The sequence below is a fragment of the Akebia trifoliata genome, chromosome 14 (genome assembly GCF_017979445.1).
Source record: "Akebia trifoliata isolate Shusen 1 chromosome 14, ASM1797944v1, whole genome shotgun sequence".
NCBI classification, from domain to species: Eukaryota; Viridiplantae; Streptophyta; class Magnoliopsida; order Ranunculales; family Lardizabalaceae; genus Akebia; species Akebia trifoliata.
Window position 1 is genome coordinate 3111603 of NC_141388.1, and position 20805 is coordinate 3132407.

General features: G+C 35.9%; 2 protein-coding genes across 4 annotated transcripts; one reads left to right on the forward strand and one right to left on the reverse strand.

Moving 5' to 3' along the window:
- Positions 1 to 936: 936 nt before the first annotated feature.
- LOC147385530 (uncharacterized) lies at positions 937 to 10973 on the reverse strand. 2 transcript variants are annotated; one of them, XM_086424695.1, is made up of 16 exons: positions 10820 to 10973; positions 10009 to 10452; positions 9025 to 9256; positions 8615 to 8892; positions 7464 to 7649; positions 6568 to 7341; positions 6381 to 6475; positions 5840 to 5902; positions 5655 to 5743; positions 5472 to 5537; positions 4630 to 5298; positions 4294 to 4368; positions 4009 to 4079; positions 3867 to 3924; positions 2195 to 2462; positions 937 to 1911 (listed from the first exon to the last, which is right to left on the reverse strand). In XM_086424695.1, exons 2-16 carry the CDS (start codon positions 10176 to 10178, stop codon positions 1187 to 1189), a joined length of 3819 nt encoding a protein of 1272 aa, XP_086280821.1. In that variant the 5' UTR covers positions 10179 to 10452; positions 10820 to 10973; the 3' UTR covers positions 937 to 1186. The 2 variants fall into 2 exon arrangements, with proteins under 2 accessions (XP_086280821.1, XP_086280820.1); XM_086424694.1 differs by having other exon boundaries at positions 9019 to 9256.
- Positions 10974 to 14208: 3235 nt separating this feature from the next.
- ACR12 (ACT domain-containing protein) lies at positions 14209 to 20330 on the forward strand. 2 transcript variants are annotated; one of them, XM_086424706.1, is made up of 10 exons: positions 14209 to 14425; positions 14915 to 14969; positions 15675 to 15794; positions 16233 to 16327; positions 17084 to 17168; positions 17271 to 17330; positions 18751 to 18806; positions 19473 to 19578; positions 19659 to 19727; positions 20111 to 20330. In XM_086424706.1, the coding sequence occupies exons 1-10, from the start codon at positions 14277 to 14279 to the stop codon at positions 20171 to 20173; spliced, it is 858 nt and encodes a 285-aa protein (XP_086280832.1). In that variant the 5' UTR covers positions 14209 to 14276; the 3' UTR covers positions 20174 to 20330. The 2 variants fall into 2 exon arrangements, with proteins under 2 accessions (XP_086280832.1, XP_086280830.1); XM_086424704.1 differs by having other exon boundaries at positions 14210 to 14425; positions 15672 to 15794.
- Positions 20331 to 20805: the final 475 nt, after the last annotated feature.

Here is a 20805-nt window from a genome sequence, read left to right on the forward strand (position 1 = left end):
GGCAACTGGCCTCTTAAAACACCATATCTCATTCAAATACTTTTCATACATGCAATACCCTTGACAAATCACAAATAACCCTGTTGACAGCCAATGAGGGGCTTAAACTCAAGTCCTCTACTTTTCCTTTCAATACATATTAAATTAAATAGTCGTGCTGGAGTGACCTAAGTAGGGGACACTTTGATGTGGTGGCACGCACATGTCCGTAGATACATTTTACTCGTATCTCAGAGCAAAAGCAGTTACGGGGATGTGTGGTCATATCTCACTCAAATACCTTTCGTACATGCAATACCCCTGACAAATCATACATAACCCTGTTGACAGCCAATGAGGGGCTTAAACTCAAGTCCTCTACTTTTCCTTTCAATACATATTAAAGTAAATAGTCGTGTTGGAGTGACCTCAGCAGAGGACACTTTGATGTGGTGGCGTGTATTGAAGTAAATAGTCGTGTTGGAGTGACCTCAGCAGAGGACACTTTGATGTGGTGGCACGCGCATATCCATAGATACATTTTACTCGTATCTCAGAGAAAAAGCAGCTACGGGCATGTGTGGTGGTATTTTTCTCAAATCACTGGACAGGTTCCTTAATGGATCTGAAAATTTGATCAAGAAACAATCTTACCAAAAATCAAGATTGGATACATCATGGATCCAACATCTGCAATAGATACTAAAGTTATTAATTGATTTTTGGGTCTTAACCAATGCATCGGTACCTTTATTATGAGCCTGCTCTTTTTACGCATGAAATGCAAAACAACAAAGACCTCAAAGACACCATGTACATTGGCTATAGCTTATGTAGCCAATTTGACCGAAGATAGTTCCTTCTCCCTGCAACATACTCCATGGTTAAAGCGTATCAGATGGAGGAATGAACTCACATGTGCAGATCTTGAAAAGCTATTATGGATAAAGTCAGTCGAGCAGTCAACAGATATTCAAATACTATGAAATATGAAAACACTCTTAGAACAAAGTTGTGATTCAATATAATCAAGACTCAACAACTTCAGAAAATTATAGGGAGGAAAAAGAACAAGCACCATCATAATTACAAGTACCAATCTGGATGGAACAGATAACATTAGTTAGTCCTATCTTTGACAAATGCTCTACCATTCTAATCTAAAATCGTAAAATAAAATGCACAAGGGACGTATAATGGACTGTCTTCAGAGAATCATATTCAAATCCGAAAGGTCATCCATGGGTATTTCAAGGCCCATTGAATCATGATCTAGCAAACCATCTTCATCAAAATTCAACCATGAAAGGTTGTTAGAGAAACCTAATTCATCTATTGAATCTATTTCATGCAGCGGCAATTTTGTTATGTCAAGGGGTTCTTCAGTTTCTTTAGATGAGTCCCGAGGAATGTTCCCATGTGATACAATCCCAACTTCTCTGCCTACTTTACTGCTACCATTAGTCATTTTTTCCTTCGAACCGTGTACAGATGGGTACATAGGATTCGCTTTTTCTGTAGCCCGGCCAAGAAGGCCATTTCCCGACATTGACAATTGAGCAGTCTTTTGTTTGGGCTTTGATTTTGTTTTGCGTTCGCCCCTAAAACTGCCCAATGCTGGATGACCATCTTTCGCAGCGGAATTTCTTGTGAACATAGAAGTGTTCTGATCCCTATCTCTCTCACTTCTCCTTCCCTTTGTTCCACCCAAGAGTGTGTTCGCAAGAGCTGATGAAGCTCTTGAGGCAGCACTGCCAGCAACATCATCAAGCAGCACTTCCTTCTTCTTCCCTCTGTTTGATGGTAATTCATGCTTTGCAAAAGCTTGGTCAGATGAGTGAGACGGGGTTTGAAATGCATCCGATGAACCCCTGTCAAGTTTATCACCGAAAAGACCATGTCGCTCGACCAAAGTTGAAGTGGCACCCATGGCTGCAGATACAAACCACATCAAATACAGTTAAAATCAAGTGCAAAAAATGGCTTTTGATGCCATTTTCGGTCTGCTTGGATGGGCCCACACCAAACATGTGTCTAGTGTGTCACAGCATGCAAAGAACATGGACGGGATCCCAAAACAGAAGGCAGGCTAGCTTGGAACTGATTTATGAGGGTATAACTTAAATGTCCTTCAGGAAACATATTTATACAGGGAATAAAATGGAATGAAGTCTTTATTGGCATCAAATGTGAGAGAGCAGTCAAATTAATGTACCTGATGCCCCTGATTGCGGTTGAATATTATCAGCTTCAACACCTGTGTTTGGAGCAGCCCCAGAGCCAACATTATCAACAAATTTTGGATCGTTGAGGTATGGATGTGTAGAGAAAATGACATCCCGCAGTGCAGGCTCAGTAAAGCAACTTCTACCCGTTGCCTCAAATTTCTGACATCTGTCAATAGTCCGCTTAACAAAAGCCAGAGCAGCTTGTTTTGAGACTCTACTGACTCCATTCTTTGAAGCATTACCTCCACGACAAGCCTGCCAAAAAATGGTCATGAGTATTTCAAGTCACATACGCCATTCATATAAAACATTCAATTAACATTACATCAGTATTAGGCACCAAAACTAAGTTAGAATGGGGGTATGGTAATGCGATAGGTAGGATCATTGTCAAGGAGGTAGGTTTCACGTCTACAAACATAAATGGTACATGCATCGACCGAGTCAAACTTGAAGTTGAATTTCAACCAACAACTGTATGCATGGGAATTGTGAGCCCACGTTTTGGCCGAAACACATCAGTCCATGAAGGTAGGGGATTGAATGAGTCTATTGTTCCAAACAAAAGTTTCCTGGAGAATGCTAATCATCTTCTTGTCATAGGATGCATACTAACACAGCTATAACTTCAAGGGAAAATTCTTTAGAACAAAGAGGAATTGATGCAGCCACAAAAAGGGATGGGACACCATACTATGGTGCAAGAGAAAAAGGACATTCAAGGATTGTAAAAATGAAGTGAATGATGCAGACTAATATAATCCCTTTCTTGAAGCAAAAGAAAGTATCAAAATGACTTAGTTACAGTTTAAATAGAAAGCTTATTCGTTGTCTAAAGCTGGTAATCTGTGGCCAGAATACAGGGGAGGTATAGATCCTTAGCAAGATTATGGGAAAGTCCTTTTAAATCAGTGAAAACTTTTAATTTAACAAACAACCTTGCATTTTAGGCCTGTGAAAATCTGTCTCCCTTCGGTACTTCTAACCAAATATCTAGATGAGGTTTTGACAGCTAAGAAATATATTGATACCAGTCTTTTGCGAAGTTGAGATGGAAATGAGAACCACCAACCAATGAAATTTGAAGATGAGTCCGTCTCTTTGGAATGTTATCATTTTCAATAAAGGGTCTAAATCCCTTTTCTTCAGTCGCTCAAGAGACATTAGACAATCAAAAATACCCTCCCCCTTCAATTAAGTAGGTCGAACAAAAAGCAGAAACAGAGAGACTGAAGATTTCAATGTGGGGTTCTTAGGTCTGACACCTATCCCTCTTCAGTTTGCCAAGAATATAATCGAATGTTAAACAATAAACATGAAAGGGTTTCCCACATTATCGCATTCTTTACTTCTGTAGGGGAAAAAAATACTATGAGAATTTTTCACGGGTACCGATGCTAACAAATGAATGACGAATAATGAAAAGGAAACATTTCCAAACACCATATTATGCATGATCCTCACAGGGCATTAACATATTTCTGTTCCTTTAGTTTGAGAATCTTGTGCCCGCCTAGTTTCATTACCAAATAGAGTACACTAAAGGGACATGATCGAGGTGGTACTAATAGAAATAAATAATCTTCTCTACATTAAAATCCAGTGACTTGCTAGATACCATCTGATTCTAGAAATAAATGGGCACATAAATAAAACTACCATCCGCTTTTTGTAAGCTATCTCGACAAGTTTGTCCATCGCACCCTGCTCAACGTCCCTGCACATTAAACCACATTTAAGTTAATTTCAATAAGGTGAAAAATATAATATGAGAAGCATAGCCAAGTATTGCAATTCCTACCGTCCTTCCATTTCTCGCCCCATTCGAATAACATTATCAATCTTGCATAATTGCCCCCTCTTCTTCCTTGCCTATCAAATTAGTAGAAAATAAACAAACAAATTTCTCTCTTAGAGAGCAAGAATTAACTGGTCAGTTATCTAATTTCAAAATGCTGAGTATTTGATTGGACTATAGAATGTCCAAGGTTTCTTTTAGAGAAAATTGTGGGAAAGACCCCAAATTTTTGGGATAAGGCCAAATATATATATATATAGGGAGCAAAAAATACTTGCGCAGCACAACCTGTCGATAAAGCCCCTTCCTAAATGCAGCAATATCTTTATTAACCATTTCTTCTTCTCCCTCTGCTAGATCAGGCTGGAACAAGAGAAATAAAAAATGAGATACAATCCAAAGAAATCTGCTCAAAGCTACAAAATGAGAATGCTATTATTCAGAAGAAGCACTAAACCATGTAATGAAATATAAAATGTTTAATAACATATGTGCACTTTGCATCAGACTAATACCATCAAGCATTTAAAATAATTCAAAAGGAAATGAAATATGAAAAACTTAATAAAAGGATCAAAAGATCCAGTTAGAAAAACACTATTGCTCAATTGAACTAAAGCCTACCACTATCTCCGGATATAGGCCAATACTCTGAAGCTCCAACAAGATTTTGTCATCCAAGCACAGTTGTTGATATTGGCACTCAAAAGAAGAAAAGCCAGCAATATTTGTGTGCATAGGTTGGGGCCCATCCAGATTGTTTTGAACGAACCCAGACATAACCCCACGTGCTGAATGTACAGAACTATCATCTCCATGCCACAGTTCATCATTATATAAAGAATTGTGGATGCTCGAGCTCCCAAAACTATTAGATGCAGTACTACCGTTACAAGAAAAGCTGTCTAACAAACAATGCTTCTGAGTCCTACAACCCACTCCTGACCCAACTTCAGATTCAACCATGTTTCCATCATCTATGGGGATGCATGGACCACAAGGAGAACCATCACTTGCATCCAGAAAAGATGCATGGGTCCTTTCACTGCTATGATCAAATTCTTCAGTTTCTTCTTCTACAATCAATGCCGAGAGAACTCTCTGGTATAGTGGAGTAACATTCTCAAACCTTCCCTCTGCATCCACTTTACTATCTGACGTATCAATGTTTTGAAGTTGACCTAATGAATCCAAAGTCCTACCAGGTTCTTTAGACCTGACTCCATTCAGATGGAGTCCTTGTCTTTCTCTGGAAACAAGTGACGAAGGCACTTCCCGATGCAACTGTTCGACCTGAGAAAAAAAAAATAGAACTTTAGAACAAAGAAGGAGGTCCATAGATCATAAACAGTGTTGGACTGCCTATAATGACAAGAGAACCATATTCCATAGAGTCATGCTGGTTTAAAGGTAAGCAAGCTGAAAAGGAAAAGCGCTTTACAAGATGGAGAAAGTGTATTCAGTACCAGAACATTACAGTCAGTCCCAAACATGTGAGACAGACTTTCATCAAGCTCTGCCGCAAAATGTAACTGATCCAAAGGTCAAAACAAGAAAATAAAGCAACCTGTAAGTAAAAATTTAAAACAAATAAAATCACAAATAACATTCAGTAAATTATATGTGAATAAGTCAATCCTGGTTACCACCTGTTGCTTCAAGTAGGCTGTGTCCTCTGAGCTGATGGAAGCAAAAATAGGTTCTATTTTCTTCCAAAATGAACCAGAACAGGCAAGATCTGAAAGTCAAGCAAAAGCAGCACTCCAATGATATACTCATAAAAAAGGTGAATTGCCATTAAACCAAGACAAACTTGAAAAGTTCAGATGCATACTTCTGGAACTGTATGCAGAATTTGCAGCTGCTAATAACTCTTCACGATCATCCTCTGATTCACCTGGAAACAATGCGAAAGTAAACATCCAGAATATCTGAAAAAGGTATGAATCTTATTCTTGGGAAATTTCAGCAAGGGAAATGCTTAATTGATTTTTTTTTTCTCAGGTCTTACAAGAAAAGTCATATATTGATAGGAAATGACAAATAAAACTCAATTTTCATTGATTGAGAATAAAAAGAATATTTATAAAAAAAATAGTAATATCAGCACCTTGTGATAATGTCAAGACATTATCCCAAAATACTATAAAATTAACAAGTAATTTCCTAGATGAAAACTAATCCATCAAGAAACATTTAACTTTGCAGTGTTTGTTTGAAACATTTCCAAAATATTATATCATTTTTATAAACCACCGGACATATCAGTGACAGAATGTGAAATCCATTAAAAATTATTGAATATATCTGTGATAAAGCATGAAAAACTATGCTAAATATATCACGGCCAAATTTGACAAGCTTTTCCACACTACCTGTCATATCAGAAGAACCACCATTTAATGCATGCCCAGGACGAAGTATAGCCTTGCGATCTGAATGTTTTTTTGAAGGCGGACGACCCGATTTACTGAATCACAAAATGAATATAAATCAAGGATTTTATATCCCCCAAATGGTACAACCACAAGTTTAATTTCCTGATCAGTAAAAATACAACACCTTTCATTCTTATCAGAACCAGGCCTCAGGTTCTGTAGTGGCTTTGTTGTAGCTGGGTTTTCCAACTTTTCCTTCATTGGAAGAATGCATGCTCTTGACAACGATGAACCCCTTCCACTCCTTCCTTGTCTCCGCACACCATCTCCAATTTCTTCCTTAATTAGTAATTTATCCTTCTTTCTGGGCAACATAAAAGGCCCAATTTTCTGTGCTGTATTAACAGATCTGTCCTCCGTCTCACCATTATCCGTCCCTTTTTCTTTCAATTTGTTTTCACCTGCTCCTGATTCCTCACTTTCAGAAAATCTAGCTGGAGATGGAACCTTTTCTGATTTCATTTTAAATTGTTGGGCATTGCTAGATACTCCCCTTGGAACTAGTGATCCATTGGCCTCACTAGAAGGTAATCTAGCACCAACATCTAGAGCTGGAAATCCTTCAGAAGATATCTGAGCTTCTTCATTGTTTGAGACAGGAGAAACCAAGTTTGCTCTTCTTGTGCGTGAGTTTTTTGGTGGCCTCTGACCAACCCACTGAGCCATGGGTGGTGACGATGAACCTGTCGGTATAGACCGCTTCCGATTGTTTGACCCACCTACAGACTGGACTTTGTTTAAGGATGGAGATTGTTCCCACCCATCAAGGGCTCCAAGTGTGTGAGAGGAGTTAGGAGATGAGTTTGCCATACCAGAACCAGTTCGTGGTGCCCTAGAAGCCTTTCCTTTTGTCACTGGGCTAGGGCTGCCAACCTGACTGTCCTCACAAGCATTATGTCTGGATAACAGGGCAATAGGTGGATCATTAACATTCACCGTAAATGAGAATTGTGCATGGAAAACGTCAAGATAAACAAGTAACAATAAGTACAGTGATTATGTCAAGGAATTCATACATACTTGTTGTTGCCCTTAACCACAATTCTCTCCTTATCTAATCCAATAACACGATCCCTTCTATCATTTGCAAAAGAATCATTGTCTAACTCATTCCTTGGTATTGCACCACGGGCATTTGAATTAGTAGTTTGGGAAGTACCACCATCCAATTTGTTGATTGCAGTAATTCCATTGGAAGGACCTGATCTGGAAAATATGTGAAGTCCAAGAACATAAATACGAAGTTTTGCTTTTAGAGACAGAAAATGTATTTAGAGATCACATTATTCAGTAAATGTGTGATTAAGAGGACACGAACATAAAAGAACTAAACCTTCAAGATAAGGATAAAATGCATGGCTTTAATACTATTATAAAAAATAATATGCACGATGAACCCTACAGCAATACTATTATAAAGTCTGTAGATAAAGAGAATAGAAACCCCTGAATAAATGAACATGTAATTTCACAAGGAACCATATAAAAAGTTCTGGAACCCAACAAATCATAACTTCTGAACAAATTCATAAAGCTTGGAGTAACCAAACATTAAGACCCTAGTAGCCACTTTGTGAACAGTTTAATGGGATTATTATGTTTAAGTCTTAGGCCCCAAGTATTGACTCTCGCCTATGGATCTAAATTATTAAAAGAGATCTATGTGTCAATGGACAAAACACCTCGTTAGAAAACATCGAATTGAACCAACATTTTTCCATAGAGTCTTCCTGCCCCAGGTTGACCTAAACGAAAGGTATTGTAAATGGCTCAAACTCAAATGCGTCGATCTTGCATCTTGGCAAATTCCTCATCCCAGTTGAGTAAGTCAAACTTTTAATATCTCAGCTATATCTGCAAATCTAAGATTTCCACTTTCAATGCAAATGAGGGATATGATGATAATAATAATAGTACTAGTAATAAGAAAGACAATGATTAATGGGATAGTGATAAGCTATTACAAACAAGAAGCTCACGAATAATGAACAACAACTAAGTTTGTAAAGGATCCAGATACAGACAAGGCAATCTGGCATCAACAGAGAAATATTGGTGCAACTACTCAGGGAACAGTTTTAAACATATAACGAACATAAAGAAAAGGAATTATACCGCTAAATGTATCACAGAATAACGAATGATTTGCTAAAAGCTAATAAATAAGTTACCCGAAACCATGGGCATCACAAGATCGCGACCTAGGATCATTTCTAAACTTCTGATGCATCGCCCGCTTTAGCTCTCGATCACCATCCATGGCTCTAGTAACCACTGTGCCTACAGAACGTTTCCTTTTCATTTTTTTGTCCAACCCATCCCCAGCAGCAGGCAGTCCACGGATGTTTTCTTCAACCTGAACTAAACCCCCTCTGCCAGCCCTAATTATTTCTCTATCCTTGTCCATAACCACAGATTGCCTTGAAATGGTGGTAGTCCGACCTTCTGACTGAAAAGAATTAGAAAATTTTGAACAAGATCTCAGAACACACCGCACATAAAATGCATGGTAAGTATGGGTGAACCAAGATAAAAATAATCAGAATCATGCCTCGGGAATTTTTTAAATACAAACCCGTACTTCAGTTATTGATGTGCACACACGCTTGTTGTTCTGAATAACAGTCTTACTTCTATCCTCCAGTCTTTGAGTAACAAGGTCTGGAGGCTTTTGATGAATCTGACTTCCCATCTTTAACATACTTGCCCCTCCTGATCTTTCGCTTGACTCAGTCCGCCGCTTCCTTGTCAAAAGGGTATGCCGATACTTATCCAATTTAACAATGGATTCATTCAATCTTTTCACTCTATCCCTGGTAAAAAATGTTCACTTTCAGTAGAAAACCACTACTCAAGTCAAGGTCATGTAAGTATTTCAATGATGGTGAGTCCATGACCAATTGCATCCCTGGATTTCCTAGCTACTATGAAAAGGTTCATTTTGCATGTGTAGACCATAACAACGACAGCAGATGCTGTATTAGAGCAACTCCAACTGGTATCTAAAACTCTAAATTTAGAGATAGAAACGTCTAAACCTAACTCCAACCAGTCTGTACTCTAGAGAAATCCCCTCTAAATCATTGCTCGGGTATCCAAATTTTAGAGGGCCTCTCTAAATCATTATTCACGTTTTCTAAATACCCATTTTTCCATAAATGTCATTTTTAACCTTCTCTTTTCATGGAATATGTCTTAAATACCATTTTTGTCCCTTTATCTTTTCAACTTTTTTGAGTGAATAAATAGTGTTTTAGGGAAGGGGCCAGTTAGAGTTCAAATTGGTTTGGAGGTGAGCATCATCTTTAAATTTAGAGAAGATGCAAATTTGGAGGAAAAATTTAGAGACGTGGGTTGGAGTTGCTCTTCCTAGATGTTCAAGAGTAATCCTAGACATATTGATGAATTAGAGAAACCTAGAAACGGCATTATTACTTTCATTAACTGATACCAATAGTGGGCAAGACGAGGCAAAACACATGGCATATAGAATATTAAATGTAATGCTATTAACCAAATCTAGAGACAAAGGAAACACATGTGCCAGTTCTCTGAAAAGAGTTACCTGGCCTTGTTAGAGGTGTCCAGAATACTTGCTTTGAAGTGCTTTAGATCTTCTAATACTATCGGAGGAGGAGGTTTAGAATGGGCAGCACCAAAAGAATGTTCATCCAAAGTGCTTCCAACAAGAATCCTCCTCAGCTCTCCAGAACGCATGATTTTCTGATCACCCATTGTAATTGGCTCCAACGACAAAAAATTGATATGGGTGGCATTTCGGCTGACGAGGGTGCGCCCCCTCTGTATGAGCCCGGCCCAGAACTTTGCATTCGGTTCTCGACTCCCTCGCGGAAACTCCCTGACCTATCCAAACTGGCACCAGAATAGTTCCCACGTTGCCCATTTGGATAGGTGGCAGTCAATGCCGAACCCTCTGGACTACTGGCAGCCGAATCGAATCTTGTACTTCCCGCCATTAATCAAAACCAATTAATACTACAGTTGATTCCTACTCAACAACCCACAACGAAGTGGAAGGAATTAAACACAATCTCATAACAAGACACACTAAAGAACTATAATCTATCCGAATTGTATTTCTGAAATATAAATTACAGAGAGAACTAGCTTGAAGAACAAAGTTCTGGAGAATATTTTACCGAAGCAACGGCATTTAGTAAGAAAACTCCTAATTAAATCCAAATTCGAGAAATATCCATGCAAATATGGGATTTTTAATCATTAAAAAAAATAGAAAAGTGGTCTTCAAGTTCCACTAGAAATCTAGGGTTTCTAAATCTATGAAAAATTCGATAAAAACAGATGGAGTGAAAATTAAATTTTAAGTGCGAAGAGTTGGAGAGAACCAAACTTACCAACATTCATTGATCGGATGAGATCAAATAGGACGAGAAAATCTTTGAAGAAAGAATGAACACTAACGCTGGAATTTTGATTTCTCCACTCCAGGCGTCGTCGCGCATTATACCACGACTACTAGTGTTAATGAGAATCTTGTACTCCAGGAGGTCGTATAACTATCGAACTCCAGTTCTCTTTTGGAGCCACGTGGAATTCCCTTTTTAATTGATGGAATATAAAAGCTTACGAATCTGATCACAAAATCAATAATCAAAGACCCTTGAATCAAATTGATAGAAAAACTGATGATATTGATTTTTGACATTTGGACCTACTAAAGAGTGGCCCAATCATTCATGGGTGATGGGAACTGAGTGTGAGAAGGTGATGAGTTGGGTAGCGAATCACTCTCCGTAGTACAGGATTTTGACTCAACGAAGTAAGCAGAGTGCAGAGAAAGGAGGGAACCTAACTAGAGTAGTTGACTAGTAGAGACTTCATATATAATTCTTTGAAGAGAAGAGAACCTTAGTCCAACTGCGTTGGTCACTTCGTATCTAATGCATGGTTTCAAAACTCGGCCGAGACCGATACGTATCGTCTAGGTCATCTCAATATCAGGCATGAGCGAGACCGACACACGAGTTAACTTTTAAAATAATATTTAAAATCTCACATTCATTTTTTAAATTTTGAATTAGACATCTCAAATGTATCAGAAAACTCATCCAAGACAACGGAGTTTTAAAATCAAGATCTAATGATATAGTGAAAAGTGGAAACAAAATACTAGTTACCTAGAATTTCATGTAATTACTTCCCTCGTGTCATTAGTTCATTGGTCGCTTTCAGAATTTTTGAAACTTGAATAAACGGTTACTAATAGAATTTAGAAATTTGACTTCACATTTTTATACGTGATACATTTTGTTAGGGAAAAATAATTAAAAAAAGGTTAAATATTTTAATATATATATATATATATATATATATATATATATATATATTTTTTTTTTTTTTTAATTATTAAAAATGAATTAAGTCACTCCAACGTTTTAGTAACTCCCTTAGATGGCTGCTAATTGTTGAGGGTGTTAAAATAAATTATTAAAAAGCGAGACAATCCAATAATTTAAGCATTCAAATGGCATTTTTAGTAAAAGTAATATATTTTAACACATTAAAACACTAGACATTTTAACGAGTTACTAAGACTCTGAATTGTCTAGTGACTTAATTCGTTTTTAATAATTAAAAAAAAATGAAATCTTTTTTGTTTAAATAATTTTTCCTTTTATTATTAAATTGATTGATGATGAGTGACAAAACAAGAAGAAATGGATCTAGACTTGAATAATGTTGATTAGGTATTATTTTTTATTCTTTAATCATGATTAATTGATTTGACACATATTTAATAACTTTGTTGCTATAGTAACCAAGTTTGTAAGGGTCCAAAGTAATATGATTATCATTGTCTTTCCAAAATGTTTTGAAAGAAGACAGGACGCTCAATATAACTGGCCTAAGGAAAAAAATTCAAATGAGACTTTTTTTTTTTATATTTTAGGGTGAGGTCACCATGGAGAACGTCGAAGGTCTTAATTTTTTGTATTTTTATATTCTTTTACGGGAGAAGGAGAACTTCTACAGTAGGGACCTTTAAAAGTTTTTTTTCTTGATGATTTAGGCATGACCATCCATGTTTATATATTTGAGATAATCCCCTATGTTTTCATACTAATGACATGCCTCCTTTCCTAAGTCCTTTATGGGAGAGTAGTATAAATGACCTAAACAATCTTATCTTCAACAAAAGAGTTGGTTTTCTCAACAACAAGAACAAAAACTATCATCTTCAAGTTATTGACCAAAAGTTCTTGATTTTTTTTTTCCCCAAAATCCATCATCTTCAAGACCTTCAATCTTCATGGGAAATTATTTTTACCTGCTAGGTCTTGACTTTAATCCATTAGTTACAATCTCAGCTTAATCTATTATAGAAACATCTTGATTTTTCTACAAAAAAGTTCATCATCTTCGACTTTCCAAAAAATTTATCATTTGAGAACTTACCCATACACTTCTATGGCATAAATATTTTCCATATGTAGAAGTTTCTACTGTACCAAGAATCGATTGGCACCATTACCTTAAGTTCTCAAAGACGAGTTGAAGGAAATTGTTTATTTTGATCATCAATCATATTTTTATGTTCAACGAACTATGCCCCCACCAATTAAATACATCACACCTTCTTATTGAGTTGATCGTCCACGATCCACCTCTACGTCTTCTAAAACACGTGACCCTACATTTAAAAAAAAAATTATGATAATTTTCCATAATATACTTATCCCAATATAATAAGGGATCAACAACTTATCAAGTTATTATATTTATCACAAGAATTTCTAAGTAAATAGTAATGAAGAAATTAAAAATTCACATGTAGGGTTAACATGTTATATTATTCAAGCAACTTTTATGGATGGTTCTATCCATTCCCCCTCTCCAACCAGGACTGAGTTGGTATTATGTCACAATCACAATCTATTTTTTATTTTTATTTTTCAATTATTACTAAAGATAACAATAGTTTTTTCTTTTGTTAACTTAAATTTGGATGTTGATCGTGGCTTAAGCATGATATTGCAACTTAATTAAAGACATTGTCTCCTTACTCAATTGACAAAATTGTTAATCATCAATCAAAGTATACAATATTATTTTATTGTTTTGAAAGCAATATCACAATAATGTTGACATTATATGAATATAAATTACTTCCATTCTATATCTAAAAATCCTTACAGTGTGCATGATTGTTGTTGATGTCTAATTTTTGGTTATGTACACAGAGGATAAGATCTTTGCATTAGTCATGTGCTAAGTGGCACTTAAGATACTTCAACCACCGTTTAAATCATGTTTTTTGACCATTCGGTGTTGGTATTACGCTGATGTTAAGTTGGATCAAAATAATCAAAGAAAACTCAAGGTTTGTTAATGGGGTTTATCCAAAATTTGGACTATGTCTCCGAACTTCAAAGAGTCATTTCACTATCTTTAAAACTATTACAAAATTTGTAATACATGAAATAAACAAATGTCAAAATTTGGTGATTTGTAGAAATGATGAATCAGTCTCCCCAGAAGGTGAGAGAAACAATCAAAGGGGTCAAGTCAGACCCATGTGGATCATAATTGACCCGGAGTTGTATACCAACCAAACTCCTTGATGTATGGATTCAACTTTTTTTTTTTATAACTACAGTGCCCCTTCCAATGCGATCCGACTAGGTTTCCATCTATCCCAAGTAGGCCCGCTCGCCACGTAGACGCAAACCGGCACTTTCGATGATATAAAACCCATTGGTTATCAGCTTTCCGGCTCACACTTGCTTTAGTTACCGTCAAAAAAAAAAAAAAAAAAACATTTGGGACGAAAAACAGTTAGAGAAAATCGCCATGGCCGTCGCAAACGCTTTCTTGTCATATTTGACTCTCCCTCGATCTAGGGTTTCCGATTTAGGTATAATTTCTCAGAGTTCTCTTCTTGAGACCTGTGTAATTCGCCATGGATTTGTTGAATCTCGAATCCTTTTCTCCAAGAAAAAGTAAGATCACATCTCTGAAACTTTCGCTTAATTTTTCTCCAACTGTTCATTCAATCTGATATAATTCATCCCTACGTTTGTGTAGGGGTTATGATTTACTTTTCTTCTGTTTTCTTTTTATTTGGCTTAGTTAGCGATGATTTGAAACTCCAAGAATAAGTAAGATCACATCTCTGAAATTTTCGTTTAATTTTTCTCTATTGTTCACTCAATCTGATATAATTTATCCGTACGTTAGTGTAGAGTTTACGTTTTACTTTACTTTTTTTTCTTCTTTATTAATTTGGCTTAGTTAGTGATGTTTTTAACTGGTTGAAATCATGATTCTTGAGATAGAAAACCTAATCGTAGTTTAGATCTTTTAATATTTGTATTAAGTTCCGGTTCTTGTATAATTTTTCTTGATTCTATCTAGAATTTCAGATGGAATGATGGTTGTCTTTATGTGTTGTATCTTTTTGCTAATTTTCTGTTGATCTCTATTTTCAGGTATATATTGCGAACTTCAATCGACTCCACAAGTACAAAGGGGTCATACTCTTCTGTCAGTATCAATTCCTCATTCTGCTTCTTGATTTTTTCTAATTAAAGTTGTAATTTTGTTCATGACGTAGAAAAAACGAAAAACAATTATTGTCGAGAAATTCAATCCTTATCGCAAACACTGTTGATGTTTACTGCTTGATGTGAGATTTAATGTGACAATCGCTGTGTTTGTAATATTCTTTGGGCCCCCCTGAGTGCTATCTGATGCTGGTGCTCTTTTGTAGGCCTCAATACTGTGTGCTAACTCAATTATGTATACTCTTGTCTAAATAAAACCTTATCCTTAGCCCATGGCTTATTCTTCTGTCTTTTTTATAAAAAAAATGTCTTTAAGGAATTTCTTTTTTGAGAACATTTAATTTGAATGCTGATTGCACTAATTATTTTCATTGAAAGATTCAGAAATTGTATCTGATAATTATACATTTTTTAAATTTATAGTTTGAGTTGTCAGTATGAAGGGACGTGTTTGGAGCTGTTAATTTAAATTGATTCAACTGCTTTGCAAGATATGGTGATATGTGTACTGGGTATTTGATTCTTCATCTTTTTAGGTAGGTCTAGGAAGTGGGGAATTTGGAAAAATGGTTACCTTGTCTGCAGTGTAATTAGTAATAATAGCTTCTGAAAATCATGCAAAATACTTTTTATGAATATTATTTCATTTTTCCACAGCTTTGATAAGTTATTTTCATGGCAGAAGTCTGATCAGGAAGTTGATTCTGTTCCCATGCCAATAGTTTTGATAGATCAAGATTCGGATTCAGATGCAACTATTGTACAACTTAGCTTTGGAGATCGCCTTGGGGCTCTTATTGACACGGTGAAGTGACTCAAATCCTGTTCTCTCTTATGAAAATTTCTGCTGCAGTACACTCAGATGCAAATTCTCCCAGTAAATGATTTATTTGAATGAACAAACTTGTGATATATTAATTGTCCGATGAACCTTCTCTTAAGATGGGTTAGTTGTCTTCAAACAAAGATCATTATTTGATGGAGTTAGTTGATTTATGTTAAAAATAATTTGCAATTGGGTAAAACTTGCTGTACTTTGGTGAAAAATAAATCATTCTGAACGTTGAGCACCTGAAATAAAATGGCTATGTGTGTTTATACTGTATTTGCATGTTCCATATAACCGCAGGTAATAGGTTTCTTTTCTTAACTGATTTCATCAGATGTTGATTCATTTTGGTTTATTTGGTTTATATATGGAGGTAAGAGTTTCTCATGTCTGTTTTTTTTCACAATTCTACAGATGAAGGCCCTTAAAGATTTAGGCTTGGATGTGGCAAAGGGAAGTGTCTCAACTGAGGCATCAGTAACACAAACAAAATTTTTCATTCAACGATTGTGAGTACTCAATCATCTTTTGTTTATCCTCTTCGAATATGATAGCATAGATATCTTTTTGTAATAACCTTATTGTACTGCTTTTTTTGTATGTGCATTTGTGTGCATAGATATTGCATAAATACCTGCACCTATGCACTTACGAAAACTTACATACAGAAACGGATGAAGTGTTTTGGAGCTTCTCAAAGAGTGGAATTGGTTTGACTAGCCACCTAGTTGATCTATGAAAATCTCCTTGGGTATTCTTTCTTCTTTTATCGATTCTTCACCATGTGAAGTGTCTGATTTTCATGGTCATGACGCACACCAATAATTTAAACATGCGTAGAGACATACTTTTCCAGAATTTATTTGAAAATATATGAAATAAAGGACACTTGCAGGAAGATGCATACATTTCAGTAGATGTTCAGACTCCCGTGTCCCATGTTCAGAAGTTCAGTCTGTTATTTTGCATGTTAAGACAATTTAACTTTTTTTTTTCTTGTTAGCACACATATGTGTAAATGACTAGCAATTAAAAAAAGCACTGAGATTTTTTTTTTTTTATACTTTCTACTGAATTTATTAGTTGGTTATCTGTTTCTAGAGAGCTCTGTTACCAGATCAGTGTTTTTTTGCTTTTTTCCCCCTTCTCCCTTATTTTGATAGTTGTGACTTGTGAGTGTAAAGGTGGAGTTTTGATCTGAGATCTGTATTATGATATGTTTTTAAAAGTGGTTACATTTAAAATTGATTTTGTTAACATGGTAGGGACACTGGGCGCAAAGTTGAGGATCCTGATATGTTAGAGAGAATCAGGCTTACCATCATCAACAACCTTCTGAAGTATCATCCAGTATGTCAAACCAATTTGGTGCTCTTACTTTCTTGGTATTGAGATATCTGCTATTTTTTTCCTTTTTTATTTTTATTTTAAACATTTTCCTTTTTTGGTTAGGAATCTAGTGAGAGGCTTGCTATGGGTGAGGCTTTTGGAATAAAACCTCCAGAGAAGAAGGTCATGCAGTTCATAACTCATATTTTTTGTAAATTGTTTTTCTTATTTCTACACTTTGCTTGCTTTGCTTCATCTAATTTTCCATACGAGGGATGACGCTTTGTTGGAATAAAGCCTGCTTGATTTCTTCACGAATCTCTTATCTCGAATCTGGATAGCTGTTCTTGTGCAAATATTCAGAGCGAGAAGCACTTCTGCCCTGAAACTGTTGAAATGGATCACTTATCTCGAATCTGGATATCTGTTCTTGTGCAAATATTCAGTGGTGGATTATAATATGGCAAAACAATTTTGATAGTCGTAAAGATATCAAACTCAAAGGAAAACAGTGATTAGAGCGTAATATTGCAGGGGGGGGGGGGGGGGGGAGGAGTATTGATGGTCATAATGGATTACTTTCAAAATCTGTCAATTTTTCAATTGCACTAAACGAGCCATCATTTTCACAAAGTGAGAAAATTCTTCTGAAACTTAATTTTGAAGAGATTCATCTATATCTGTTAAGATGGTAGTCAACATGTTCATAAATCTCCTTCTCAATACAAACAGAATTGCAGTTATCATGTGAAACAAAACAATGTGAAAAATATACCATACTGGATTTAGGAGTTGAGATTTCCCAAGATATTTCGAAGATGAACTCCTGTTGAGTGAAAGAGGTTTGAGTTTTTAATGTGTGCAATTGTATATATAAGAATGTATCAATGAGGGACATTGTATAATTGTTCTTTCAGGCAGGTCAGCCCCAATTGTGGTGTACAAACATTCAATTAGAGTTCCGTAAAAACAGTTGTATTTCTAGTGTCGGGCATGTTGTTTGGAAGGGTAACAGCTCTTCCTGTACCTTTCTGACGTGGTATGCTTTATTGAGTGGCTTAGGCTCTGCAAGTGTCGCAATATTAATCCAGATCACAAATAGGACATGTATTACTTGACTTTTTACCTCAGAAGAATGTATGCTAAATCATAGCTAACATGAAAGAATACCACATCAGTGCTTCCATGTTTGCATCTGTTTCAAGCTTCACCTTTCTCTACTTTACTACAGCTTGTAGTTTTTATGATGATTTCATATGTTGGCTTTCTTTTAGTTATCATAACGATTGGAGATTGCATATAATAGATTTGGTTTACCAGATGGCGCTTGTATTGAATCTAATTTTTTTGTTAAAGACTTAAAGAAATTCTGCAAGCCGAAATCATATCATGTCCAGAATGCAACGGGTTTGAGTGCCCAAGAACACCTTCATGTGTTGTGTTTTTAAACTTGGATCATGGTTCAACTGAATTTTCTTCTTTGTAAGGTGTTTCCATGGGACAATAGACTTCTAATGCAGAGTGTAGACGCAAGTTTACTTCCATTCCTAGTGTCTGTACCAACATAAATAGACTTATTGACATTTTTCTTTTTCTTTGGCAGCTTGATGTTGACATTACGACACACATACATGTTAAGGATGATGGACCCAAGAGAAGGTTTGCAACTTCACATGATAATATTGCTATAGTTCTATAAGATATATTTTAACAAAAAATATTTTCATGGACTATTAATAGGTTTCGTTCTTCTTAATGAATTGAGTTTGCAAATAAGGACAAGGCTTTGAAAACTTGGATTTGATTTGGGAAGGATGTCTTCATTTTCAACTTGATAAGCTTGGTTACCCTGCCGAGTTTGTGAAAATCAGTTAAGACCACCTTTTAACTAGCGCAGGTGGTGTTCAAACATTAATTAGTGCTTGACAATATCAACACCTTATATTTGGACTTCTGTTTGTGGTTCTCATATAACATTTTGCACGATCTAACTGTACAAGTAGCTGTTCTCAATATCATGATGATCATCAAAACAGAAAAAAAAAAAAAAAAAAATCAGTCTATTCTAATCTTGATTGAGCTTGTTAGGTTACCAGTGGTCTTTCTCTTTCTTGATGGTCTTGTTAGGTTAAGAGTGCCAACATGCAAATCAATTTTTTGAAAGCATCACAATTGCAATCCACCTTTTGTTTTCATATTCATACTATCCCCATAATTAAAGATTAAAAAAGTTTCCATAATCATAACTAGCAAGATGATTACCTGAATATGATAATGGGCACACCACAGATTAACATTTCATTTATTTGCTTGCTTTCTTTCCAGTTTGCTTTATATAGAGACAGCAGATCGACCTGGACTGTTACTGGAGGTCATCAAGATCATGACCGACATTAATGTCAACGTGGAATCAGCTGAGATAGATACAGAAGTATGTTGTCAGAAGTTTCTTCTTTTGGTACTTTCACTATGTTATAAAACCATTTATGATACCTTTTCTTCTAATAACAGGGCTTGGTAGCCAAAGATAAATTTCATGTCAGCTACAACGGGGCAGCATTAAACACTTCCTTGTCCCAGGTAACAGTTGCTCTCCAATCATGTCAAAACTATCTGGTAGTTCTGAAGATAACAATCTCAAGGTTAAATTAGGCAAACGTTTCTTGGGAAATATTACAAAACATCCTTCTAGTTTTTGAATGTCCTTGCCAAACTTCCCAAATGGTAATGTTAATTTCAGTTCCACAAAACATCCTAAAAGAGGATAAAAAGCTTGAATCTTTTTTTTTTTTTTTTTTTGATGGGTAAGCTGGACTTGAACCCACAACCTCAAAGTTGTTTTGCAATCTGTCAAACCAACTGAGCTATGTGTCTAAGCCCAACCAAGAAACTTGATTGAGCTTTTATAACCTTCTCTCTCTCTCTCTCTCTGTCTCTCTCATCCAATCAAAATGGACATGCAGGTACTGGTGAACTGTCTACGCTACTACCTTCGAAGGCCTGAAACAGATGAAGACAGCTACTGATACTTGACAGAAGCAAAACTTGGTTGGACTATATTGTGGTTTGCATTCAGAACATAAGCCATGACATCTGTCAAGTTTAATGTACCAAGAATATAAAGGACTTGTTGTAATATGAACTGAACTTGGGTTTAAACAAACTAAATGATTTTTTTTTCCCCTGACCAGCTGTAAAACCTTAGATTATGGTTTGCATTCAGAACAAGCCCCTGCCCTGGGGCCTGTCAAGTTTAAAAAAAATTAAGACCAGTTCTAATATATGGAAACAGATCAAGACAGTTTGAGTCATTAGAAAAAACAAAAGAGATGAACACCAATGACAAAAAAAAAAAAAAAAAATGGGTCAACTGGACTTCTATCCCCCTATTTATTTTAGGTGAATTTTTGAGATACATGATGTGTTCTCAAACTGATGAAATACCTGTTGATAGTCGTCTTATATGATAATAGCAAAGAACAACCCCAAGTACTTTGACCTCTTCTTAAAATCCCTCTGATTGTTTTCTCACAAGCTTGTTAAAATGGTTAAAAAGTCTCGAGAGATTTGACTTGCTTACAAATATTTTTTTTAAAATCTCAAATAAAAGACAAGTTGCACCTGTGTTACTAGATTCGTTTCTATTTGGTGATTGCGA

Bases quoted from the DNA above. Each gene is read 5' to 3' on its own strand.
- LOC147385530 (XM_086424694.1), bottom strand. From the start codon at position 10,178: ATGGGTGATCAGAAAATCATGCGTTCTGGAGAGCTGAGGAGGATTCTT. The intron at 5,903-6,380 runs GTAGTGTGGAAA...CATTGTTTCCAG, and splicing joins TGGTTCTTCTGATATGACAG to GTGAATCAGAGGATGATCGT. The intron at 5,299-5,471 runs GTACTGAATACA...TTTTTTTCTCAG, and splicing joins GGACTGACTGTAATGTTCTG to GTCGAACAGTTGCATCGGGA.
- ACR12 (XM_086424704.1), top strand. From the start codon at position 14,277: ATGGCCGTCGCAAACGCTTTCTTGTCATATTTGACTCTCCCTCGATCT. The intron at 14,426-14,914 runs GTAAGATCACAT...CTCTATTTTCAG, and splicing joins ATCCTTTTCTCCAAGAAAAA to GTATATATTGCGAACTTCAA. The intron at 17,331-18,750 runs GTCATGCAGTTC...TTTCTTTGGCAG, and splicing joins TAAAACCTCCAGAGAAGAAG to CTTGATGTTGACATTACGAC.